This window comes from Falco biarmicus, chromosome 9, assembly GCF_023638135.1.
Source record: "Falco biarmicus isolate bFalBia1 chromosome 9, bFalBia1.pri, whole genome shotgun sequence".
Taxonomy (NCBI): domain Eukaryota; kingdom Metazoa; phylum Chordata; class Aves; order Falconiformes; family Falconidae; genus Falco; species Falco biarmicus.
In genome coordinates this window covers 37,576,424-37,601,083 of record NC_079296.1, presented here as the reverse complement: position 1 = coordinate 37,601,083, position 24,660 = coordinate 37,576,424, and the positions used below count along the sequence as shown (strand labels likewise).

The window sequence follows — 24,660 nt, the reverse complement described above, 5'->3', positions numbered from 1 at the left end:
TCCAACACATACGTGAATTTTAAAAAATTGTTTATTCCCCCTTTACTTTTTTTGCATGTGAAAATCTGAGAATGAAAATAGGGGTCCAGAATCTCATCTAGGTTTGTATTTGACCTGGTGTAGCAGATTGGCTGTGTTTGCCTGATACCCGTGCAGCCTGCTCTCCATCTTCTCCTCAGCCGGGCAGGGGAGAAAATAGGAAGAAGCAGCTCAGAGGTGGACACAGGGATGGGAGACGGCTCACCGATCACCATCGTGGGCAAAAACTGACTCCACTTGGGGAAAATTAATTAAAATAGATTTGGATGGTGAGAAACAAAGACAAGATTAAGACAACACCTTCCCCAGTGTGGAAGGGTTATCAGTGTGCACCAGTATCCACCAGTATGGATGCCTGCTCCACTGCAGTCTCCTCATGGGCTGCAGGGGAGTCCAGCTCAGGGCAGCTCCCACCTCTCCTCACAGAGACCCCTCAGTCCCACTGCTGCCCCTGGGCACAGGCACATGGAAGGACGTAAGAGAGCTAGAATGGCTTGAGGGAGCAAACATTGGGGTGGGGAGAGAAGAGGACCCTGAACAGGCCATGTAGATACTCCAGGTCCTGTCCAGGGCTGGCCCCATTGGGTTTCTGACCCTACCCTAAAATGTTTTGTGATGACAGCCTGTAAAACTGCAGAAGCCAAATTTTTGCTCAGAGATGCCGTTTGCATCTGCCTGTAGTCTCTGTTAAGAAGGATTTGGACTTTGGCCAAAAAAAAAGTATCACCAAATTATTGCAGAGCAGCTAAAAATCTGCAGTTGCTCCTGGACGATGCTCAGCTGCAAGTCCAACATCTGTGACCATCTTCCTGCACTGGCTTTTAATGTGAATACTTTGTATTTTCGAGGCTTGGTGGGTTCTTCTAATTAGGACAACGAACTGTTTGCGGGACTCACGTGGTTTATTGCACATTTGCTTGCTAAGCCCTCCTTCCCTGTGTGTGGCAGGAATCCCATGGCACCACCGTATCTTCGAGCCATGCGAGGGCCAGTGCTTTGCCAACACATTCCCCATTTCCATCATTGTTTTGGGTCACACTTGCAGTGCATAGCCCCAGTGTTCCCAGTTTTCCCTCTATCTTGGGAGTGATGCTAACTATGGGTCTGCGTCTGCCGTAATCCAGCTGCTGGATGGGTTTTTAAGAGAGCAGCTGTCTGTGGGGTGTGTGGCTTTCAAAGGCATCCTGAGGTTGGGGAAGGAGATGTGAAAACCTGCAATTCTGCCTCCTTTGTTGTTGACAGCCCCCTGTGATGACAATGTGATGTGGCAAGAGGTGCTTCTGCTATGGCCACACGGAAGGAGCCGGACACCCTGGACATGCCTGGCTACTGCTGCTTCCCGTTGTGCAAAGTAAGTGCCTGCTTTTGCACCCCTTCTGGGCGAAAGGGTGGGGGTCGTTAACTTAGTCCTGGGGGGAGCTCTGTGTTGTGGGGCTATTAACCTGGCCTGGGAGGAGAGTCTCTATCACGGTCTTGCTGGAAAAGGAGCACAAAACTAAAGCCTCCGCAATTATTGCGTGCACCCCTGGGCGTTTGGGACTTGTGGTGCAAACTGATTTTCAGTAGCATCAAATGCTGGATCAAGGAGAAAGGTGTATGCTCAGTGGAAACTGGCCTCTCAGCCTGGGTTGGGACATACTGCCTTGTTTTGTATTAGCAGATAGCCAAAAGAGAGGGGCAGGTCCTGTTCTCTATGCTGGAAGTGCAAGCTCTTCATTAGTTTTACTGCTCACATGGCAAAGATGCGCTATAGTTAAAAGGCACCGATCTGGACCCTGCCGTTCCAGCCTTGGGACAGTGCATATCAGTGCACAGAAGCCAGCTGTTTGCTGGGGGTTAACGACTTTTGGCAAGGGTGAAGGATTGGCTTTGTTTTTGTAAGTCTTCCCACACAGTGGGTGTGCTAGAGCTAAACTTTGACAAATGAGCTCTGTGATCTGTGGGGAACTGCAAGCAGATTTTGAAAAGCTGTCTCTATATAGTACAATAAATTAAGTTATATTTTCCTTTATTTGAGTAATTTTAACTGCCTCATCACTTCAGTGAATTGCTGGTTATGCAGATATCCTTTAACTGGTACTGAACTGCCTCTTCTTAAGATACAAGATTTGAATCAAACAACTGCTAATACTTTAAACTTATTTCTTTGACTTCTGAAATTGCAAACCAGCTTCCACTCTGTATTTTGCCCTTTTTTCAGTGACATTTCTTTTAACAGTTTTTACTAATGTTGGAGATTTAGTAGAGCATCAGAAATCTGCATTTGTGCTCATTTCAGTTTGCTGGAGTCAAGAGATGTTTCATGAAATGAAACAAATGCTTCACCTCCTGGTTAGGAAAGGCAACTCATTGACATTAGGTTCATCACCATAGCACCACCAGCCTTCTATTGGCTTGTAAACTGAGTTTGCTGATATGCTTCTGTGTACATATAAATGCGCGTGTGTGTGTGTGTATGGTCTGCTTTGTATGTAATGTGATCTGCAATAATGACTTGCTACCAATACACTAGAAAAAGTGGTTGCTTGATGCAGAAGTTCTCACCTCAGTGGAAAAAATGTTAAACTAGTGCAGGGCCACAAGCTGAGTCAGAAAACAGGGGTGGTTGTTGCTTTCCTTTGCACAGATGTAAAATGAGTTGTAAGTCTGGCACTGGGGAGAGAGAAGTTACAGTGGAGAATACCCAGGGCAGGAGGAGAAAGAAGAGAGAGATGAGTTTGGATGGATTATACTTGTATTTAATTTTTAGTGTGTAAGGGAAGAGCAAAGCAAGTGGACTTGCATGCAAAGTGCCCAAGGATGTGAGCAGGCTGGATCTATGTTGGAAAACAACAATGGGTTGGGAAACCTCTTGACTTAATTCATTGTAGCTCAGCTTAATAGAAGGCTCAGCATCTTGCGTGGACAGGAGTGCCTTGAATTCTGTGTTGGCTGCTTACTGTTAACATGACATTTGTGTTTTAACCACACACTTCCTTGGCCAGGATTGATGGGTAACTGCAGCATGGCTGTCGGCAGTGTGGGTGGTGTGTGCACTCCCTAGAGGTGTCACTGAGCCAGATGCGTTGTCATGGCTGGGGACTCTTCTCTGGTGCGGGGAGATGCCTCTACTCAACCGCAGAGCATTTTAGCACAGCAGTGACTTCACTTTCTCTGCCAGGGAATGAAAGCTTTTAGGGAAACGGTTCTCTGGTTTATCCGTCAGCCCCACAGCAAAAGGGGCTCTCCCTTCCACTTAGTCCCTGCGCTGCTTTTGGGGATACCTGCAGCACAAGGGAGACCATGCTGTGAGAAAGGTGCCCCTTTGCCATAGCTGCTGCTGTTGGAGCTATTGAGTACACTGCTATGGGAAAGGTATCTGTCATGGGAGAGTATTTAGGGTTTCAAGTTGCTTTTAAACATTATAAAATACCAGAGAATAGGTTTCTCTCTGTACCATAGGGAAACACCTCTCCTTACCCCACTTCACCTCCCAGCAGGGCAGGTTTGGACACAGTGTTGCTTATCCTCCCCATAAGTCATGATCCTTCAGCTGTGCTGCCTTCAGTGCCCTGTCATGTGCACTGGGGGGTTTTTCTCTCTTGAAAAAAATGCACAAGAAACCACTAAAGAATGTAGAATTTTTAGCAACTTCCTCAGCTGCATAGAGCAGCTCTGCTGTGCAGTGGAGGAGCTAGAGGTTAAGTTTTGTGGTGGTGTGACTCCAGGGAGCTGTTTCCTCTTTTCCCCACCTATGTGACAATTTGGGTAGTGAAGTCCTTTGCAGTGTAGTTTGTGCAGCCCATAGGTTTTGGAAGTATCAATTAAAGATGGAATAATTGAGATGGTCCCAGATTTAATGAAGCTTGCCATCACTGAGAGGTTTAAAAAGAAATTGTCAGCCAAGCCTCCCAGATAGCGGGGCTTTATTGTAAGCCATGAGTTTTGGGCTTGCATTTATCTGATTTCTGGTTTGCATCTCTTGGTTTTGTGGGGGTTGTGTCCTCTGCATCCCTCTGATGCTGAAGAATGACAACTACTTTAAAAGAAATAAAAGCAAACACAGCTGCCAGATGCTCAGATGTAGGGGGTTAAGACACAGAACATCTCCGTCTGCCCCAGGAGTCTCTGTTCCCATGTGAACCAGTAGACAGCGCTTCTCCTTTGCTGGATTTGCTTCCTTCTCCACTCATCATGGCTGCAGCCTAGACACGGCTGTTTGCGTTCCTTAGCTGTATAGTACACAGCTTACAGAAATACCGCCTTGTCTTTGGAGGTCACTGGGATTTAAGTCTTGAAAGCCATAGCCCTCCGTAGTGTCATTTGGCCCTCAAATGCTCAGGTCAGTGAATGGAGATCCTTCCAAAGGGATTTTATTAAAAATTAGTTTGCCATCTCCTTGGAGCAACTCTAACAAAACCGGGCAGTATCCCTTGTGCCTAAAACACGGCTGGGTATTGCATGTGTGTATAAGTATGTGGGATGTTTTCTTGTGTTATCCCCAACATGGCATGGACACTGTGCTCCGTACCCTCCCTGGGGGACCTGATGAGGACAGCATTGGGGCTGGGCACAGACCTGTGGGTGCTGTGCCCCTGCCAGCTGCTGCGGCATGCGGTGGCACTGCCTGACAGTCTGGATATGCTGCCAGGCACAGAAAATGCTGTTAGCTTTCTAATTGAATTACCTGAATTTAATTATGAGTTATAATTTTGATAATATATAAAAATAGATTTATTTGTGTATGACGTGTAAAATATAAAGCTGTTATAAATTAAAAAGAGAAAACAGCTGTCAGCCAGTCGTAGCACTGGCAATCCTTGGCTTTTGTTGCCAGAAGGCTGGGAAGGGAGATCCTGCTTTCCTGGGGCTGGAGGTGGGCATCCTCTCTCTGACCGCAGCTGCTGGAGCAGAGCCTGGCATCTCACGCAGCCCCTGGCTTTCAGCCCTGCCAGTGTTCGGGTGCAGGCACAACCTGTGGCGCCGAGCTCGGTGAGGCACACCGAGCCTGTCCCGGCCCTTTGGTTATCCAGTGCCTGGCTCCATGTTTCATGTTTTGGAAACATACTGCTGGTGTGCTCTACCAGGAGCATAAAACCCACTTTATAAGTGCATGCTGCTCTTTCCGCGTGTTGCGTGGCCTTTCCTGTGTGTGGAATGAGCTTCCCTCAAGGCATTCCAAGCTGATCTTCTTCCTTAATAGGGGAAACATAGCCAGCCGTGATGATTGATCTGATGTGGTAGTGCCTGCTTGCTGTGACTCCTAGCAAGGTGAAATTGTGTAACACATTTAACCTTGTTCAGCTGAATTGCTCATTAAATCAATATCTGTGCTGCTTTTAGATTTTCTTAGTAGCTTCTGAACCAAGTTCAGCACAAATGAGTGATCATTTCTTCTGTGCAAACATGTTTTCTACCCCTGGAACCGGAGCTTCACAGACTATTAAAAAATTCCCTTGTTGCTCAGAGGTGCTGTCACAAGCTGGGAACTTACTGTTTCTTAGAGATGGTGCTTTTTTTCACTTAGCTTTAAGTATTGTGAAAGGAAAATGCAGTGTTGGGAAAAGTGGATCGATCATTTTTCAGATGCTTAAAAAAAGAACAACAAACACAACTACAACTTCATTGTTCCCTTATGAAAGCAGAAAGCCTCTAGCAACTGTGTACATCAGAACTACGTGGTGGACATGATTAAAACCCAAATCCCCTCATTGTATAGGAGTCAAATCTGAATGCAGATAGCTATTAGAGCAGTAAACATTTAATGAAGGAATAGGCAAAGCAGAAAAAACCCTGCCCCGCGCCCAGAAGACCTGATGCACTGAATTACTTCACTCAGTTGAAACACTTGAGTGCAGTTAAACCTGGCAATGAGATTAGAGCACAGTCAAAATAGCTGCAAGTCATCAGGTGTCGCGTTCAGCCTCCAGTAATTTGTCTTAGAGGACGGTGGTTTTCAAAATAGCCTGCTGGATGCCTGGCAGTGTACATTAGGTGCTGCTAATTAATTGGCTGCTGAATTGATCTCTTCCAGTAAAGCAGAAGGGAAAACCCAGGAGCAGCTGGTAAGGAGGTATGAGGGATGTGCTGGGCAGCCAGTGCACAGCTCCTCCCAGGCCCCCCAGAAATATGCAAAGATGGCTTGCAAATGGTTTGGGTGTCCATAGGGATATTTCACTGCCCTTCTAGCTCTCTGATAGGAGGAAAGCTCATGCAACCCAGTGACGGTTACAGCATCAAAGCTCGTCATGCACTTTTACTCATCCTTGCAAGGAGCAGTTTGAAAATACTAAATGTTTAAACACTGCAGCTGTTTTGCCTTGGATAGACTGTGACTTTTTTTCTAATGGCTTTTAGGTTGTAGAGTTCATTTTTCCTGCATGCCTAGTCAGCAACTGGGGACAAACCAAATTATTTGCAATACTTTTTTAACCATACTGTAATTGCTTTTGACTTTATCACATGAACCACCTCCTGTGTAAGAGTATACTTTATTCTTTAATGTATTTGGGGGTTTGTAATATGTGTGTGTTATTTTCATTGCACAGAACCAAGAGAGCTTCACAGTACTGATGCTTTGAACTTGCTTCTTGTTTTTATAGCTTAAAGGAAACCTGAGGCAGTTGTTTCTGGTGGTTTTGAAATACACTGTAATACAAATGGTCAGTGGAACCACAACCTTAATGATCTGTGACATTTTGAATTCACTTCTAAGTCACAGTTTCGGCAGATGAAGAAAACTTCTCCTCCTCTTGCACTTTCTTAAAGCAGGTGTCATGTTAAAGAGAAGACCATTCTTATCCATGACCACTTTGAATATTGTGGACTTCCCAAACTCTTAGTTGGCTGATTTGAATTCCTTGAGAGCCAGAGGGGATGGTTTGAATTGCTTTCATTTGGTCAAAGATTAGTTGAAAACAAATTGAGCTTGTGTCCAAGTGTTTTAACTGAGCAGTTAAGCATTCCTGCAGCGAGGTAACTGATGAGAGTATTATGGTTTTAGGTGGTGGTTAGGTGTCTGAGCTGGAGAGGATAGAGAGCAGGGCTTGTAAACCTCGTGCAGAGACAGCTCCACCAATATAGAACCTGTGGCAACTGGGCAGTGCCAGGCGGTGTTCATAAAGCAACAAAAGGCAAATGTAAACACACATGCGCTGAAAGTGACTTTTTGCTTCTAAATTTTGATCTGAGCTGCTGTAGGGCAGCTTTTTCAGTGAGGACATCTCTGGCAGCCAGGATGCCATTGGCCGTGCTGGAGGAGCAGGAACAGGAATGTTTTTTGTCATGGGATGAAAGATCTGCTGTCTCCTGGGAGCGGGGGCTTATGGCATGGAGAGATCTTGGTGTCCTGGTGCAGCTTGGGAGCGTCAGGGTTTGTGCTTGTTAATGGGAAGGCATTTGGTGACGTATTTCTGGTAGGAGAACGGTGAACGTCAGTGCAGGGGTTTTGGCCTTTTCTTACCTGACTTCAGCTACTGTGTTTGATAGAGGTGAGTTCAGGCTGGAGCAAGTGTGGAAAAAGGCTTCTAAACCAGCCTGGGCTTTTCAGGGAAAGGAGACGAAAGAAGAGCTCGGTCTGTCTTAGCTAGTGAAGCAAAGCGGAGGACATACACGGCTACTTGCCTCTGTATTTATAGAAAGCAAACGCCTGAGAGCGAGGAGAGCAATTTCAGCTGAAAGACAGGTTTAGCAGATGACAGAGAGATTGAAAACAGGCGCGAGCTTGGTCTGGGAATTATAGTATCCAACTGACAGAAGAGGAGAGGAGTGTGGCTGAACAGTGAATTACATCTGAGTGAGAACTTGGTCAGCCTGGGTGACATTGCCGGTGCAAGCTCCAACGGCGCCTGGTCACACGGCGATGCTGCTGTGCCTGCGGCCAGGTAGCCTGGCCGTGCTGGGGGGCACTGGCATGGCTGCTTATTAGCTTGCCAAACAAACACGAAGGGGTAACACATGCAGATCGGCGAAACGCTTGATGAAAATCTGTCTGAGAATGAGCTTAAAGCTGGCGTGGTGAGGTGGAGAAGGAAATGCTGCCCACCCTGCCTGCAGCGACTAAGGCAGTCTAAGGGAGGATGTATCTGCCAAAGTAGCTCTTGGTTTTGCCCAGTGCAACCATTTAATTAAAGTAGCACTGAAAAGGAAGCCGGAAACTCAAGAAACAGGTTTTTAATCACTTGGACTTTGGTAGACAATATCTGTGCTAATCACGCTTCCAGCATCGCTGCCATTTGCGTGGGTGTGTGTTCCTGTCCCCATGGATGGACGGGAGGCAGGCAAAAGTCCCATGAGCTGCTGACATGTGTCGCCTTGGCATCAGCATGTGGCCTTCAGCTTTCGGAGGGGCATTGCATTGCTTCGCTTGGGTGCACGCGGGGCCTGCGGAGCCTTCGCAGCGGCGAATGCCTCCTGGGGGTGCTGGGGACTGCGCTCCAACGGTGCAAAAATGTGGGCAAGCGCACAGGGGGAGGAGAGGTCCCGTCTGTCTGTCAGTGTATTTGATGTGGGGATTTTGCTGATGGAATGTGAGTGCGGGGTTCCCAAAAGTAAAACTGTCAAAGCGATTACGGTATTTGGGGCCCACCTGCAAGTGTCCCAGCAGCTCAGCCTGCAGCCCAGGGGGTCCAGGCTGGGTCCCGCTCGCTTTGGAGGTGGCATCGCAGCCGGGCAGGGGAGGCTTGGTGGTAGTGGAGGGTCCCGCAGTTTTGCTATTTTCTCAAAGACTTCTGAGTGCAGACGCTCTTCTGCAAACACCTTTAGTTTAGGATTTTTGGGGGTTTCTTGCCGTTTGCTTTTCCCATACCGCAGCAGAGTTCAAGGAACAGTGAGAAACCTTCAGCGCTCTGCCCCCAAGGCTGCCCTAAAAGACTCTTTGGGGGCCGGCCCTGCTGCCGCTGGTGCTGCTGCTGCTGCCCGCTGTGCCGAGCAGGGATCCCGCGGAGCCGGCACGTCCCCGCCCGGCGGTGGGAGCGGGGCGGCGGGCGGGGCCGGCCCGCAGAGGAGGAGGAGGAGGAGGAGGAAGGGGAGGCGCTGCGGCGGCGCGGCCATCCCCGGGCGCCGCATCGCTGCGTGCGCGGAGCCGCCCGCTGCAGCCGGCAGGATGATCGCCGCCCAGCTCCTGGCCTACTACTTCACGGAGCTGAAGGAGGATCAGGTCAAAAAGGTAGATCGAAATCCCTCGCCCCCACGCCAGATGGCTTTTTATTCCCCGCCCCCCCCGTTGGTTTTGTCGTTTTGTCCCCATAGCCACCCTGCCGTGGGGGAAAGGGGAATAAGCCCGGTTTTACGCCTAGCCGGGCGCCTCCCCCCCCCGCCCCCATCCCCCAGGCATCCCCGGTGGAGAGTGGAGTGGGGTCGCGGGTGATGCACGCCGCCCGTGGAAACCGGCCTTGACAAAGCCAGGCAGGAGCTGGGGGGCTTCGGCGATGGCGGGGGTGGTGGTGATGGTTTTTCAGGCATCCAGTAGGCACCAGCATCCCTGGAGAGGGGGGGACCTGCCCTTCTTCCCCAGGGTGCCTGTGGGCATCTGTCACGCCAGCACCGGGGTGACGAAGGCGAAGAGCAGGTAGTTTTTGAATTATGTGTCACTGGAGGTTCTGAATTTACAGGAAGTGGTTGTCAGTTGTGCTTAAAAAGAAGTAGTATTTTTATGGGCTTCTCTTCCTTTGGCACCAGGCGACTGCTGCTATATGCATGGTACAGCCCTGTGATTTAGCACTGCCACAAGGGAACGGGTGCAGAGCGCAGGGTAAATACAAACATGGCAGTTAGGTTCTGGCTGAGCATATTGCAGAGCTGTAGGGAGCGGAGGGCCTGGGGCTAGGGATGTGGGGCCACACATTGGGAAAATAATTGCGAATATCTCCGAGTCCTGTCACAGAGCCAGGCTGACGTCAGGAAGCACAGGCTTCCCCTCTGCCACCTCCTCCGGTGGTGCTGCGTGACCCACCTAGGTGCATGGCTGGGTGCCTGCTGAAGGCATCCCTAAAATATTTTGGGAAAGCCTCAGTGACAGTGTTAGCAGGGCTGATTTGTATTGATCTCGGGGCTTGTCCTGATGGGAGGAGAGCACCTCTTCCCTTTGGGTTTCTGGCTGTGCCTGGGGAGACCTCAGCTCCTCTGCCTGGGTGACACAACCTGCCCCACTCAAGGCTTGCTCACCTGTGCCCACTCCTTCGTTGGATAAAACCTGAGACGGCACCCCGCATTTTCCACATCTCCTTCCATGGTTTAGGACTTTTGCTTTGCCACCCAGCTTTTCTGATGAGGAGCTGAAGGCTGCACGCAGCCTGCAGCCCTCCGCACCTTTGGCCCCTTTTATGTGGCTCACTCTTTTCCGCAGGCCCCGATTTTCCTTTCCCAGGGGATTCGTAAGTGCTGCTGCTGGTGCCAGGCGTGCATGCCTGGGTAAGGCCTTCTCTGCCTCGCTGTGCCTGTTATATTTAGAAACCCAAGATAAGTACAAGGGTGTGCGCTGGCCAAGGAGCAGCAGAAGAGCTGTGGGGGGAAGGCAGGCGTGGTGGAAGCATACAGGCATGGGGGGAACTCTGTGGTGTTGCTGGTGGTTATTTATTGCAGGCTGGTTTGGCACCATGAGGTGGCTATTGTCTGACGGCATGGAAAATTGTTTGGCCAGGGAGCCGTAAAGCATTCTTATGGATCAACCTGGTTTTGTCTGTAAAAGTAAAAGACCAAACATTTAATTAATAAAAAAAAAAAGCAGGCTACTGGTTTTGGAGGATGTGAGACATCTTTTCCTGTTGATATCCTTTTGGAGCGGATATTGAGCCCCCTCACTTTCGCCTGTCCCGCGGGGAGGGTTTCTGCAGCAGTGGGAGGCTCAGCCCCGTGGCTGCTGGCAGCCGGTGGGCTCCGCTCCCTGGTTTCCCGTGGGGCAAAGGGATTTTTGCTCCATCTCAGCGTGCTGCTTGCGAGGTTTGTGCTCCATCTCAGCGTGCCGCTTACGGGAATACGTGCCTACATGGCTTTGGTTCAGGTCCCTCCCTCTTCTCCCTGCTTCCGGAAGAGCAGCACTTTCTGCTGGTACGTGCCTGTGGCTGGGGGCTGCCGGCCACGCGTTGCCCCCGCTCGCCACGCTGCCCTGCGGGGCTCCTGGCCACGGCGGCTGCTCCTCTGCCTCGCAGGTCCATGGCAGCAGTTGCCTCGGCATTTGGTGGCACAGGTGGCAGATCACCTTGAAGATGCTGCGGGTGTCAAAGGGTTAGAAGTACCAAGGTGGTGAATTTGGGAATGGATTTGTTACCCGGTCTCCGCTGCACCAGGGCTGAACGTTCTTCTTCCCTTGTGACCCTGTTTCCTTCTGTTTTTTGGGTTCCCACCCCTGCATGGCACTAATGCTCAGTGCTGCCTTTCCAGGTGGGAACCCTGCCTAGGGGCACAGATGGTGCTGGTGGTTTCGGGCCCTCGGGATACCCTGGCTCTAAGAACTAGTGCTTCTGTACTGGTTTTGCTGGATTTTATATACCCTTTAAGTCTGAGAGTAATTTTTTTGAAATTTGCATTTTCTGGAACATTTTTCAAGATGAGTTGTGGCAAGCAGGGAGGAATGGGCAGGGCGAATGTGTAGTGTCGAAGGTGTGGGTTGTCCATCGCATGCTGGCAGCCCTGTGGCCCTGCAGCCCCTGCAAGGGGCCATTTTCTGATGAGAGCACGTGTATGGGCACTTGCACGTAACCCTGCTGCGCAGGAGCAAGCAGGCAGTGTGTGATGCCCTGTACCATATAAATACACATGTGGTGGTTTTACTCCAAGCGGGATAAATTAACTAGATGTTTTTGAAAACATCTGTTCCCTGAATGTTTGTGATCCTCCAGGGGCAGCAACAGGAGCTCAGCATCCTGGCTGTGACAGAGGACTTAGGACTTTGGTTTGGGTTGTGCAGATTTCTCTAAAAGGCTGGCTCTTATCCTCAGGGATACAGGCATCATGGAGTGTCCCTGGCATCTGTGCCTCTGGCCTGTGTGCAAGAGAGCTTTTGGAAAACTGCCTTGGAGTGCCTTTTGTTTCCAGCAGGTTTGTACCTGCAGTAGCTGGCCCCAGCAAAGGGAGCCTCTTGGTCTTCCTGGTTTCTCTCTGTTAGGGGAGCAGTACCTTTTTGTCATATTACCTGATGAGAGAACAAAAAAATCTTGCAATCCAAGACTGACATTTAAATATCCTTCAACGCTGAAAAGAATGTGATGGAATGGGGTGTAAAAGGCAGCAACTGGCATCAAAAAAGGCCCCATAGCGATGACCTGCCAGTATAAAGGCTTTTTAGGAACCAATCTGATAAATCATAAGTAAGCACAAACAGTTTCAGGATGTCTAAACTACTTGTTTTAACATGCCTTGGCTCCTGGTGAATCTTCCTGATGCTGAAAGGAGCATGGAGTATGATTAGCTCTGCAGAAAAATGTTTACATGGCGAAGGGTTTTTGTGCAAAGGCTGTGTCAGTAAAATAGGTGCTAATGATTTCTGAAATTGTTGTGGGAGTGCTCTCCTCTTGGATACCATTGACTGTTGTCAGTGTCTGGGGAATGAGGCATGCATTTAAGGAATGGCCTTTAGTGCTGCCTGTTTCATTATGCACTTACAATTATTCACAACTTCCCGTGAAGGCTGCCGTGGTGGCTGGATTTTCAGAAACTTTTTTTACCCAAGTACAAAAAGTGTCTTTCTTATGTGACCAGGCATAACTGTGTGCATATGTTCAAAATTATGAAGTCCTATTTTTAAAAAAATTGCTCACAGATTCTGTCTGGCTTTTTATTTTTATTAAGAAAAAAAAAAAAGTGATTGAGCTCTCGGAGGGCTCCCATAGTGGCACTGTGGGAAGGTGCCCTTCCTGGGGTGGTGGCTCTGAGATGGCAGCTAAATAAAGGAGTGTTTTCTGCTCCTTGCCCACACAACTGCCTGCCTGAAATTGCTCCTGCTCTCCGCCGTCCCCAGGAAGGGCTGGCATCCATGTCCCACGGGGGCCGCAGCCGCAGGAGCCTCAGTGGCGTTGTGGGTCCAGCTGGCTGCTGCCGGCAGCTCCTGCCTCTGTCCCTAGCAGCCCCTCCACAGCTTGCTTTCGGATAAGTCTGAGATTTGCTTTCTGATCGGCTTTTATTGCAGACAGAGCAGGGAGTTATTAAACCTCTATCCCATAATCCAGCCTCCAGCTACCCCCCCCATCCCCCCAGTTATTTATGGCTATTTGCTGAGGGTTTTCGCTTAGAGGGCTGCCATCCCTCGTCCCCTCATCCCTTGTACGGCTGCCTTTGCTGCCGGAATGACTAACCCTTTTCCTGCTTGGGAGGAAAAAAAGACCACTTTCCCCACCACCCCCCCCCCCCCCCAGTTTTGGAAACTGTAACGCACGGGAGTGATTTTGTTTCAGACCGAGGTTTAGTCCCCATCTCCCCCGCCTCCCTGCCCCGTGAGTCTCAGCGCTGAAGATGGCCTCGATGCGATGCGACGCAACGCGATGGGATGCGATGGGATGCGATGCGCCCTGCACGCAGGAGGGTCCAGCCCAATTATGTAAGGGCGCTGACAGCGCTCATTGTTTTTTTCACAGGAGGAAAAAAAGCCCTCCCTCCCGTTTTCCCTAGCTGCTGAGGGCAGCATAGGGGCAGCGGGGGGGAGAAAGGGCTTGTCTGGTTGGTCCTGACTGTGCAAACGCCAACCCTGCGTTCACAACGGGGCATTTGGAGGGGGGGAGGGATCCTTCAGCCCTGTTTCTGGGAGAAGAGAGCAGCGGTGGGGCTTTCTAGAGGGGTATTTTAATTGCATAGTGAAGTCTGACTGTGAATGGTGTGTTAGTGTAGCTTTCACTGTGAGATAGGGGGAACCGGGCCTCTGCGTGGCAGCGCGGGCTGCTGAAAGCTCAGCTTTAATAAAAGGGTGTTTCCCCCTGCCCCTGCCTCCGACCCCGACCTTTAAAAGGGAATAACCTCATGCTCTGGCATCATGATTTGACACTCTGCTCAAAGAAACCCCACAACTGCGGCAGGGTTTGCTGTGGAGGAGAGACCTTCCTGCTGAACCTGATGCCAGTTTCTGCATCCATCCCCCCAGCATTTGGGGCTGCAGACAGGGTGAATCTTGTCCAGGTGTTTGTTCCTGGAGTGAAAACACCAGTGGCTGGCTGTGGTTGTCGCTGTGAGGAGGCTGTCAGCCCATCAGAGCGGCACAGGACAGGACACAGCTGGGGTGTGGGGGTGTTGCCTGGGGTCTTGTGTTTGGCCTCTGTTGTAGAGAAATATGCCTGCACTATCACTTCACCAGTTTGTGGAGCAAATGCATGGTATTATTTCATGTTGCACTGGAACTTCCCCTTAGCATCTATTTGATGACTGGTTTGCTCTTCCTCTGCAAGCAGTGGCACTGAACACTTAACAGTTCGTGCAGCCTTTGGCTGTGACCCCCTGTGATTCAGGCTTGCCTGGCCCCCAGCCCTGTGGTTCAGGATCAGGCCAGCTCGCTGCGCCTAGCAGCACTGTCTGTGCCTTCCTCCCTCATCTGTGTAAATGCTTGGTCACGGTGGGAGGGTGTCTGGCTTGGGGAATTACGCTATCTTTGGTGCAGACCTTGACTACGTGGAGCAGAAGTACTTTCTGCAGGAGCAATTAAATGGGCGCTGCGTTTACAGTCAGTTCAGGGTTTAATTACATTTTGATTATCTGCTTTTCCTTTGCAAATGGCATTATTCATCGCTTACTGTCTCAAAGTCCCCAAAACATGGAGCACTTGCATATATACGTTTCAGGTGGGGTGTTTTATTGTGGCGTTGGTACTGTAAGACCTGATGCCAGCTGAGAGGACGAGTTGCTCTCAAGGCTTCCAGAGCAGTGAAGGAGACGTAGAGAGTCTTGACACAGAGATGGCCTGGGGTTTAAAATGAAGTGGCTTTTCCAGTTTTGCTGAAGACGGAAAACATGGGCAGGGTTTTGTTTTGATGGTCCTGCTAACCTGCAAGCAAAAGTGATCCCCAAGGTGTGGCTTCAGTCTGAGCTGTTTGCAGAACCGAATTTCCAAGGCACATAATGAAACAAGGCAAGAACAGACTGGCGGCTGAGGTAAAAGGGGTGGGTTTAGCGCTTAGCAAGAACCCCCCAAGGCCAAGCTGTATTCTTGAGACATCAAAGCATCTCTTAATCTTCCTCATGCTGAAGACAGGTATACTATTATGGAAAGCAGTATTATTGGAAAACTGGAACCACCTCCTTTTTCCAGGGAGGTAAGGAAAGTTCCTGTCTTGGGTAGCCACACAGGAGAAGTCAACAACTTTTAATTTGATGTTTTGTCTTGAGGAGGAAGACACTACCTGCCCACAGCCGAGTCCTGCCTCTCCTACCTCTGGCTGTGATATCTTTGGAGTGGGATAGGGAAAATGGTCTACTACACAGAAGTAATTTCTCAGCCTGGGACGTAGCCCTGAAACTGCTGTGGCAAGTCCTTTGCAATGAAAAGCTTTAAATACAAGGTGCGTCTGTGGACTGCCGTGACACCCACATCACCCCAGCTGGGACAAGGCGCTAAAAGCGGGATTTTTAGCTTCAGCTGTTCAGCTCATGGACAGTCAGGAGAGCTGAGTAGTGGGGTGAGGGCTGGAGATAGTGGGGTTGAGGCTGTGGGTGAACGGTGGAAAAGAGGAGATGGAGTGATGTGGGACTGGGTCTTGCCTTTGAAAAGCAGTAGGATGGGGTGGGCTTCAGCTCATGTTGTTCCCTAGCGCTTGCACATTTCCTTGATTTTGAGTCAAAAGACAAAGCGCGGTGCGTGGCTGTGTTGTCAGCTTGGCCAGAATCCCAGGGCCAAGCTGGGGCTATACGCTGTTCTTGCAATCAAAGAGAGGTATAGCCCCACCTGGGCACCTCAGGGTGGGTCTTTCACTCTGTGGTGGTGTTTGTCTTTTTTCCCCAGATTGATAAATACCTTTACGCCATGCGGCTCTCTGACGAAACGCTGATAGACGTTATGGCTCGCTTCAGGAGAGAGATGAAAAATGGCCTCTCCAGAGATTTTAATCCAACGGCTGCAGTGAAGATGCTTCCTACGTTTGTGAGGTCCATTCCTGATGGTTCAGGTAAGGAGTTGAGCATTTGTTTTCCATATTAAACACAGTGTGCTTCATGGGAAACGTGCTAGAAATACACCAATATGCTACCAAGAACAAAAGCAATTTGCTGTCTGGCAAGTTCAGACAACGTTTTGAAGACAGCTTCCCCTCTGTGCAGGTCTGTTCCCACAGATGCTGGAGGTTTTTGTGATTCCTGCATCAAACCCATTTTTATGCCAATAGAAGAGCCCTTCTTAGCAATCAATCCACTAATAGCCAGTACATTTACACTGATTTTTGTCTGCCAACAATCAATACTTCACATAGGAAGATTTTTGATTTATGCAGTTCGCACTCATGTGATCTAGGGTCTTAACAAAGACAGTGGCTTTTAGTCATTTGCTATTTGACTCAACGTCTCATCTTGTTTTTTCCCCAGTGGAAGTGTGAACCCTTATATGCTGAATTAGAGTTTCCTGGCATTCATTTTACTTTCTGTAGCTACCTCTTGGAGACTGTCTTAGGGGAAAACTTGCAGAACTCAAGGAGGCTGCAGTGTGCGGCTCCAAAGCTGCTGCTCTGGTGTACTGAGCTTCTTCCATCCAGATACAGGACCTGGGTTTTCTGTGCTCACTGTACCTAATGAAAGTGGCACAAATTACGATCAGAAACCAAAAATGTTGTGTTGGTATTTGAGACCAAGGTTGCCCCTATTCCTTATTTCAGTGTTTACAAAAAAAAAGAACACTATACATAGAGTCTATAAATCTATTTGTAAACAGTATATAGTAGTGTTTATTATTTAGCGGTAACACTGGATTTCCTTCTCATGTAGCGTGAGTTGGTTAACTGTAGTTTGGTGCCTACCACAAATTATGTCCCTGTGTGCAGAAATTGCACAGCTGCAAGAACTGTATAACACGGTTACCTGTTTTGAGGCTTTTTTAGAAGTTTAAATCAAGAATTTATTGGATGAAAGAACACGAAGCCTGGTGCTTTGTGTTACTTGACACTGTCTGACAGGTGGAAATCTTTGATAGTTCTGCTTCGCTGTTGCTTTCTGCCACCTTAAGCTTTTTAGTTGAAACGTGATTCTCTCTCTAAAAAAATCCCAAAGGGTTCAACAAACTCGAACCCTGCATTTCCTTTAATTTAGCGCTGCTGGCTGTTAGGCTGAAATGCTGCGTTGAAATTCGCAGCCTGTTGAGAAAGCCAGAAGCTGCCACACAGAGCTGGGTGACAGACAGGGGTTGCTCTAAAGATTTGCAGCTGAGGTGACTTGAAGGCTTTTGCGTGGAATCCCAGCATGTTTACCAACTCTGAAATCCCTGTTTTTTCCTTCGTGTGCACTTGAGTTCAGTTGGATACAGGCATGTCCCCAGTGCCCTGCTCCGTCAGGCACTGCGCGTTAGTGAATCTAAGCTGCTTGTGGTGAGTCAGATAGTTTTGCAAATTGTTCCATGGCACAAACCAGGGAGATCTTGAGATGCCATATGGGACAGGGAAAAGGGGATCTGTGCCTGGCCGGGAGAGGTGCAGGAGATAGCTGAGTGCTGCTGAGACCAAGCATGAGCCAGAGCAGTGGGTAGCCCTGACTGAGCCTAAGTGTATCTGTATGTCGAGGCATTCATTCATTGCAGATCATGTATTACACACCTACTTAAAAAAGCAACCTCATGTGTTGTGTACAGGGTGCTCAGTTCTTGATCCTATGTCCGTTTGGCTCCTGCCAGCCTCTCCGGGACAGGCGTGCTGTGGGCAGTGTCTTTGCAGCATGGATTAGAGCAAGGCAGTGCTTTGCTCCAGACAATTTCTGTATAACATGATAGAAACCTGTATATGCAGGTTGCAAGCGTGTCTTCGGATAGCTGTTAGAAATGCAGGCGAAACGGTTCCATTATTTCCCAGAACAGACATGCTCTGACCCCAGCTATGAGCAGTATTTGCGGTGGGTGGGTGTCATGGCATCTCTTTCCCTGACTCACCTGCATGTGCCTGTCACGCCTGGCTCAGCCATCGCACATGGGCAGGCAGGGCAGGCACGGAGCCCTCCTCCTCCAGCAGGCTCTGCGGGGCCCTCGCGGATGTATCCGTGTCGCTGTGCCCAAAGCATGGGTTCGGCTCCCAGCCGATGGCAATTTCTACCTTCAGCTGTCCCTCCGTAAAAGCCAGAGGCTGAAAGCCTGCCCTTTTCTCTGGCCCGTCTCTAATTACTGCCTTGTAAGCTCTTTCCTCTGAGTCTGATTATTATTATGAGAGCTGACTATTCAGAAAAATACTGCTGTTTAGTTTCAGATCTATGCTTGTGTACTTCATTAACAAGGAGCTTTTGAATAGTAATTTTGGAGACTCTGGAGATGTTGGTGTTAACAGTGTTTTTTGCTTCATTCTGAGTTGCTTAATCTACAAAACCCAGAAGGGGTTTTTTGCCCTGAGTGCCCAGAACAGTATCTCAAGCTAATTCAAAATACTTCCAAAGAATCTTCCTAAAGAAATTTACAACAGGTTTGATTGCACCTTGGTGTTCCAAGGCTGATCTGTTCATTTACTGCCAGGGAAGATATTTCTGAAGTGCAGTATTTGTTTGAGGTACATACTAAGGTGCATTTAGGCTTGAAAAAGGGCCATCTGGTCCAGTGTTGATTTTTCCGTTATTTATTGGAGGTAATGGCTTGCATTCAACAAATGATACTCATATGATAAAGCTTATTTGGGTATTTGACCTAATGAGACACTTGTGGTAAATGTTTGAGTTCTGGTCTTGCTGGGTGGTGGTGGTTCTGAGTTACTGAATTTGTTTCGCTGAACCCGTTAAAGGGAACTGCATCTACAGTTTGGATGTGTTTACATTTTAAATGACATTCATATTGGAGCAAAGTGATGTTTAAAGCCACGCTGTTCAGGAACAGATAGGGAAGTCCTGCAAGACCTGTATTTTGGCAAACTCTTGAGTTTGCCCATTGTCTAAAGCAGCAAGAAGGAAAAGTTACATTGCGATGTGGCAAAATTAGGAGGATTACTAGGGGCTGTGGGCTCCTGCTCTCGATTTGCTATGTTTTTGTGTACTGAGCTTACTGTTCTTTGTGGTTTCTTGCATGACAGTGTTTTGTTTCTGTATTACACTGCAACCTTGGAAAATGGTAAGGGGTTTTGCAGTGTCTTTGCCTCTCTTTGGCTGTTCTTGGTAGAGGTCTTGCCCTCAGGGATGCCTCTTCCAGCTCATTGGCTTTGCTCAGTGGAATGGGGCTCCTGGAGGTGCATGAGGTGATGGTGAGGAGCAGCTCACTAAGCCAGGCTTCAGAGGTTTTGATCTGAGATAGGGCAGAGTAATCTCAGAGGCAGTCTGGTCTGGAAATCCTCATGGATAAGTTGCATATCTGATATTTTGGTGACCGTGTGGGGTCAGAAGGCTCTGAGAGCTGAGTCAAAGTCTGAGGTAGTGCATCAAAATGTACTGGTCTTCCCACCTGCTAGGAAGTCTTTCCACGTTGAATTTAGGTAGAAATGGAAAAACAGTGATGGTTGGGAATGGCATTTCCCAAAGTCATAGGTTAAAGTTGGAAGGCAGAATGAGGCCAAAGAGTGCTGCAGGGCGGGACTGGCAATACGCATCAGTGGTGCAGGATGTGGGGGAGGCAACTCATCCTGCCACAGCATGGGGCACTTCTGACGCTGCAGAAAAGTACAAACTGATGAGGAAACCAGGATGAAAGAGCACTGTGCTCAGTTTCCTCACCCTCTGAGCAGCCTCGGTGAGCCCAGGGATGCTATGCACAGATTCAAATGCTTGCAAAGAGCCTCAGTGATTAACTGCAGCCTGGACACACACTCCTGTGTGATAAGTTGTGCACACTACTTACCTAAATACTATCTTTTTTGCAGGCTTTAACAATTGCTGTCTTTGTTTGCTCCCTCTTTGATAAGCCAAGATAGCACAAGCGGTTCAGTCAGATGTGTTTGCCTTGCTCTCCAAGGGGTGCTGAAAGTGTCATTCTTCAGACAGCCAGACCATGCATCTCTGTTGCCTGAATTACACCCTGAGGTCTGTGGAGGTGGGGGGGATGATGAATTTGGCTTCACACCTTTGAAATCCAAATCCCTCTCCACCACAGAGGGAGATGGAGGTATCCTAACTCTTTCCCTGGCTCCTGGGGAGGTATTTGGGAGCTCTGTGCACGCAATCACAACTTCTGAATAACTCTTGCAGCAGTGCAGGGCTGCCCCATCATTTTTCAAACTGACATTTTTCTGACTTCTGTTATCTGACTGCAGTTTGCAGTGAATCTCAGCTTCCAAGCATGAAATAAGGGGTTCCTGCTTTAACCACTTCTCTGTGTAGTCTGTTGATTGATTTTAGAGTAGTGCAGAATCCAGCCACCATTTACTGTTACTTTCCAAAATGTCACACATACGTTTACAGCAAAAGACTCTCATCAGTGATCTGGCATCCCCTGGCATCCCTTCATTTTACTGTCTCTGTTTTCAACATCTTTTTGGCTTTCTGCTGAGATCTTTGCTCTTGCCAGATTCATCATGAGATCTGGATGCAGACTCTCCAGTGTTAGTCCATTCCTTTTGGGGAAACCCTCATTGCAGTTGCCTGTGTATCAATGGTGATTGGCATTGCCATTGTACCAACTTCATGTTAAATTGTAGGGAACTGGGTTGATGCTTCAAGTGGACACCCTGCAGCTAAAACTTCCTTGCTGTAGGCACTGGACATTTATTTGCCTGTGTGTTATACTTAGCCAGACTTGATGTTTCCCAGATTTGTGTTGCATACAATTTTTAATCACTTATGTCTTATTTTCCACATAGAGAAAGGAGATTTCATTGCACTGGATCTCGGTGGTTCTTATTTCCGAATTCTGCGGGTGAAGGTATCGCATGAAAAAAAGCAGACGGTACAAATGGAAAGTGAAATTTATAATACACCTGAAGATATCATGCATGGCAGCGGAACACGGGTAAGAACCTCTTCCTTAGGACGTCTCCTTAAATATTAGCTGCTTTCACACTGCCATTTTAGAAAAACGCCACAAGAATGACCTTAGCATCTTAACAGTTGCACCTACAGTGTACAGACTTGACTACAGCTCTTTGTTGATACATGAAAATAAATAAGCAGTAGTTAGTTTAATGGGGCGTGCATGGGTGCTGCAAATCTGCTGTCATTGTGTGGGAGACCTTTGGCTGAGTTAGGTAAAAAATAGTTTAGAAATAAAAATTCTGATTTTATAATAAAGTTACTTTACACAGGTAGGAATGGAGAGCAGGAAAACAACTTCATCTTTATAAGCAATGAGCGTGACCAACCCTGCAGCTGTAATGTTAGATGAAGGATAGAAATACCCATGACAGCCACGTATCTGTCCTGGCAGTCTGAGCAACTCGCCATTGGTGAAAAGTACATTAGAAAAATTAGAGGAAGCTGATAGAATGTTTTGGCACAACTTCAACTTAATTTTTGCTGAATAAATGTTGGGATTTTTTTTAGTCCCCCATGTTGCAAGAGTAGAAAATGTTTGGATTCATTTACTTGGATTTCAGATGGGGTTCTTTGGAAGAATTTATTTTCTTTTTATGATCAGGAAGTGGATTACAATGAATGTTTTACTGACAGATTTGTCTCCCTGTCAGTGTAAGACGGAACAGGTAATTTTCATTGTTGGAAACAAGTCTTACTAGAATGAGGTGCTATTCAGGAGCATGAGACCTGCAGAAAACTTATAGCTTGTTTCAGAAGAACAAACAGCAGAGGGAAAAGAAGAAAAATCATGCAAACAGCATTTCTATCCTTAATATATTTTCTGAAGTCACCTTGATGTATGTGTCTAATAACTGCTCCTGCAGTCTTATGCAATAGTGATTGCAAGACAGCAATTATGGCTTGTAAGTGACACTGATATAGGCATTGCTGTGCTGTCTGAACCACAGCAATAACTTTTTTTATTCTAAAGACTTTTCCTAATGTTATTACTTTGTTACGTGACTAAAAGGTCATGCAGTGGCTTTCCCACAGACCAGTTTGGGGGGGGGGGGAGGGGCTGGGCTGAGATGCCTGTCGCTGGTGGAGGCAGGGAATTCAGGTGGGCTGCCTGGAGGCAGGTTTGGCGTGCGGGGTTGCTTGTCCATCAAGAGGTGTTGGGAGCTGGAGATGGACAAGCAGCAGGGCTGCCTGCACACCTGGGGGCAAGTGTCTGTCCCAGGGGGGCAAGGCGGGCCGACTACAGTGAGACTTGGTAGAGATGCAGTAAGGGTGGTAAGGAGAAGCCAGAAAAGGAGGTGCCAGGTCTGCATTCTTTCCATGGCTTTGTCATGCTTACATTTTAATTTTTACAAATCCTGAGGTCATTTGGCTGTTGGGAACCAGCAACGTGGAGCTCAGACAGATAGGTTTTGTCATGGCTTTTAAGCTGAAAGAGAGGCGAGCAAGGCTTCCGCTGACCCTGGGAGGACAGTTGCTTCCAGTACCAGGAAAAGGGGAACTGGAAGCATCATTAGAATTGCATCCAGGCTTGAAGTTGTCCCGTGACTATAACCAGCCATGACTAAAACGCTTGCTGTGAGCTTCGCAGAGCAGCGTGGCAGATGCCCAGGAGGCACACAGGCAGGTGATGATTTGGTGCTTACGAGTGACCTGTAAGGCAGAGGTTCTCTGAAATCTCTGAGCCAGATTAGTGGAATACTTGGACGGAACTGCCCGTGAGGGGTAGGCTACTAACGTGTTTTTCAGCAAGCTGTGTCATTAACATCAGTGAGTTATAGTCTTAAGGCCTAATATATAATCAGCTTATTGAAAGGATTGCAATTTATGGCTTCATGCCTCACTAGCACAGTTCGTTGTGATATTTTCTACTTCATTGCATTCAAACTTCTATTTTTTGCCCATCTGTCAGGCATGGGCTGACAGCTTTGCCAGTCAGAGACAGTTCCCTGTCAAAGTCAAGGACAAAACTCTCATTGACTTCAGCAGTGTAATAGCAGGTCTAAAATTTGTAAGAAACCTGTCTCCTGTGTGAACTCAGCAAACGGGAGCGTGCCTGAGGCTTGACTTTGGTGTTGCTTTTTGTGTTCCGTCGCTGCTGGAGGTAGGTTGTGGATTTATGACTGTTCTCCTGATTTGAAACTGTGGTTTCCTTGCTCCTTAAGTCTTCCCCATTCAGGGGCTTGAGCTTGAGCTCGGATCTTCAGCCGTTTGCCAAAGTTTACTGGCTGCCAGCCAAATGCATCCTTGTGGAGACTTCTTGGAGCCCAACCTGAGCAGGCAACTTCATGGCCAAAGGAAGTAATGAAGCCTGATACCACATTGCTCAGCATCTCGTGGTTTTGTTGCTTCGGGTCAATACAGGTGTAAAATCTGACTGGTCCTTTCCTCTTGGCTGTGGCATTCGCTCTGTCAATCTCTTTGACATTTGATAAAATACTGGGCTTACGCTGTTCCCTACTGCATACCTGTGGATGGATGGGAATTTGGATTTTTCCTCAGTCTGCCTTACTTTAAATAAACCAACAGGAACTTTGTAATGTTGCCTCTACTGTCCTGTCAGAGTTATTTGGCATTCGTAAGGTTTGGATGTTGATATGAGCACGGACTCATACAGATGCTTACTCAAGTCACCTTAGGAAAAAATCTTATGACAGTCAATGGTATCAAAATTAACAAATGCCTGCCTCTTTCTTTCTCCTTTTGAGCAGCGCCTTCCCTCTGTGCTTTATTGAAAACAGTAGCACAGCCAGACCGTGCATTACTGACTAGACAGTGCTCTGTAGTGTCGGGAATGTGGCTAATAGTTAACCACATCTGCCCGTGCAGGCTGCAGCATGGGTTATGCTCGCGTGCCCTGCCGCCAGCCCCGAGCCCTGATGACTCGCGGTGCATCGCTTGCCACAAGCGTGCGCGCTAACCCATGGAGGCGAGCTTCAGCGGGTTGTGCACCGGACACTGGCAGGTGCATGGACTTCCCTGAGTGCATTGGGAATGCCCAGGGATCTTTTGCAGTTGGACTTACAAAGCAGGTCCTGTCTCTTCTCTGTGCAGTCGTGGCTCATTGCATGAGAGGAATTTTTGTAGCAAAATCCACAGTCGATATTTTTGCTTCCTGCTCTCTGAATTCCTGGTGGGTTTGCGGTTGGCCCCTGGTTATCATTTGTAATCCTGGGAGCATCTGAAAGTTTAGTAGGATTGAGTATTTAGCAAGATACTTTTAGATGCAAAGCATAATAAAAACATACACTCCTGCTATGTCTGTGTTTCTCCTGGAGAAGTTGTCATATTTTATTATTTAACTATAGTTCTTTTCATAACTCCTCTTTCTCTCACTCGTATGGACAGCTGAAAATAGTCTTACAGAAGTGCAACACCATACATTGCTTTTCCCGTACCATTTCACTGCATCTACTGGGTGAAATGTCCTTGATTTTCTCAGGACAATTTTTTCCCTGGAAAACTACTGTGCTTCTGCTTAATCAAATCTGACCTCATTTTAGGAATGTGTTTAAGGTGCTCTGTTAAATTGTAACATTACACAGACCGCTTCTTGACCCGCTTCAAATGGCAAAATATTCCTCTTCGGTTTTTGTATTTGCT

The 24,660-nt window shown here is 48.0% G+C and overlaps 1 protein-coding gene across 2 annotated transcripts in view; it reads left to right on the top strand.

Moving 5' to 3' along the window:
• Positions 1-1,281: 1,281 nt before the first annotated feature.
• Positions 1,282-24,660, top strand: part of LOC130154886 (hexokinase-1) — a 46,907-nt gene continuing 23,528 nt past the window's right edge. The window contains exons 1-3 of one of the 2 annotated variants that reach the window (XM_056351551.1): positions 1,282-1,390; positions 15,935-16,097; positions 20,889-21,037. In XM_056351551.1, the coding sequence (XP_056207526.1) occupies positions 1,325-1,390; positions 15,935-16,097; positions 20,889-21,037 (378 nt within the window). In that variant the 5' untranslated portion in view covers positions 1,282-1,324. Of the gene's footprint in view, positions 1,391-9,041; positions 9,185-15,934; positions 16,098-20,888; positions 21,038-24,660 lie in introns of those variants that run through there. The other variant, XM_056351552.1, reaches the window with a different exon arrangement.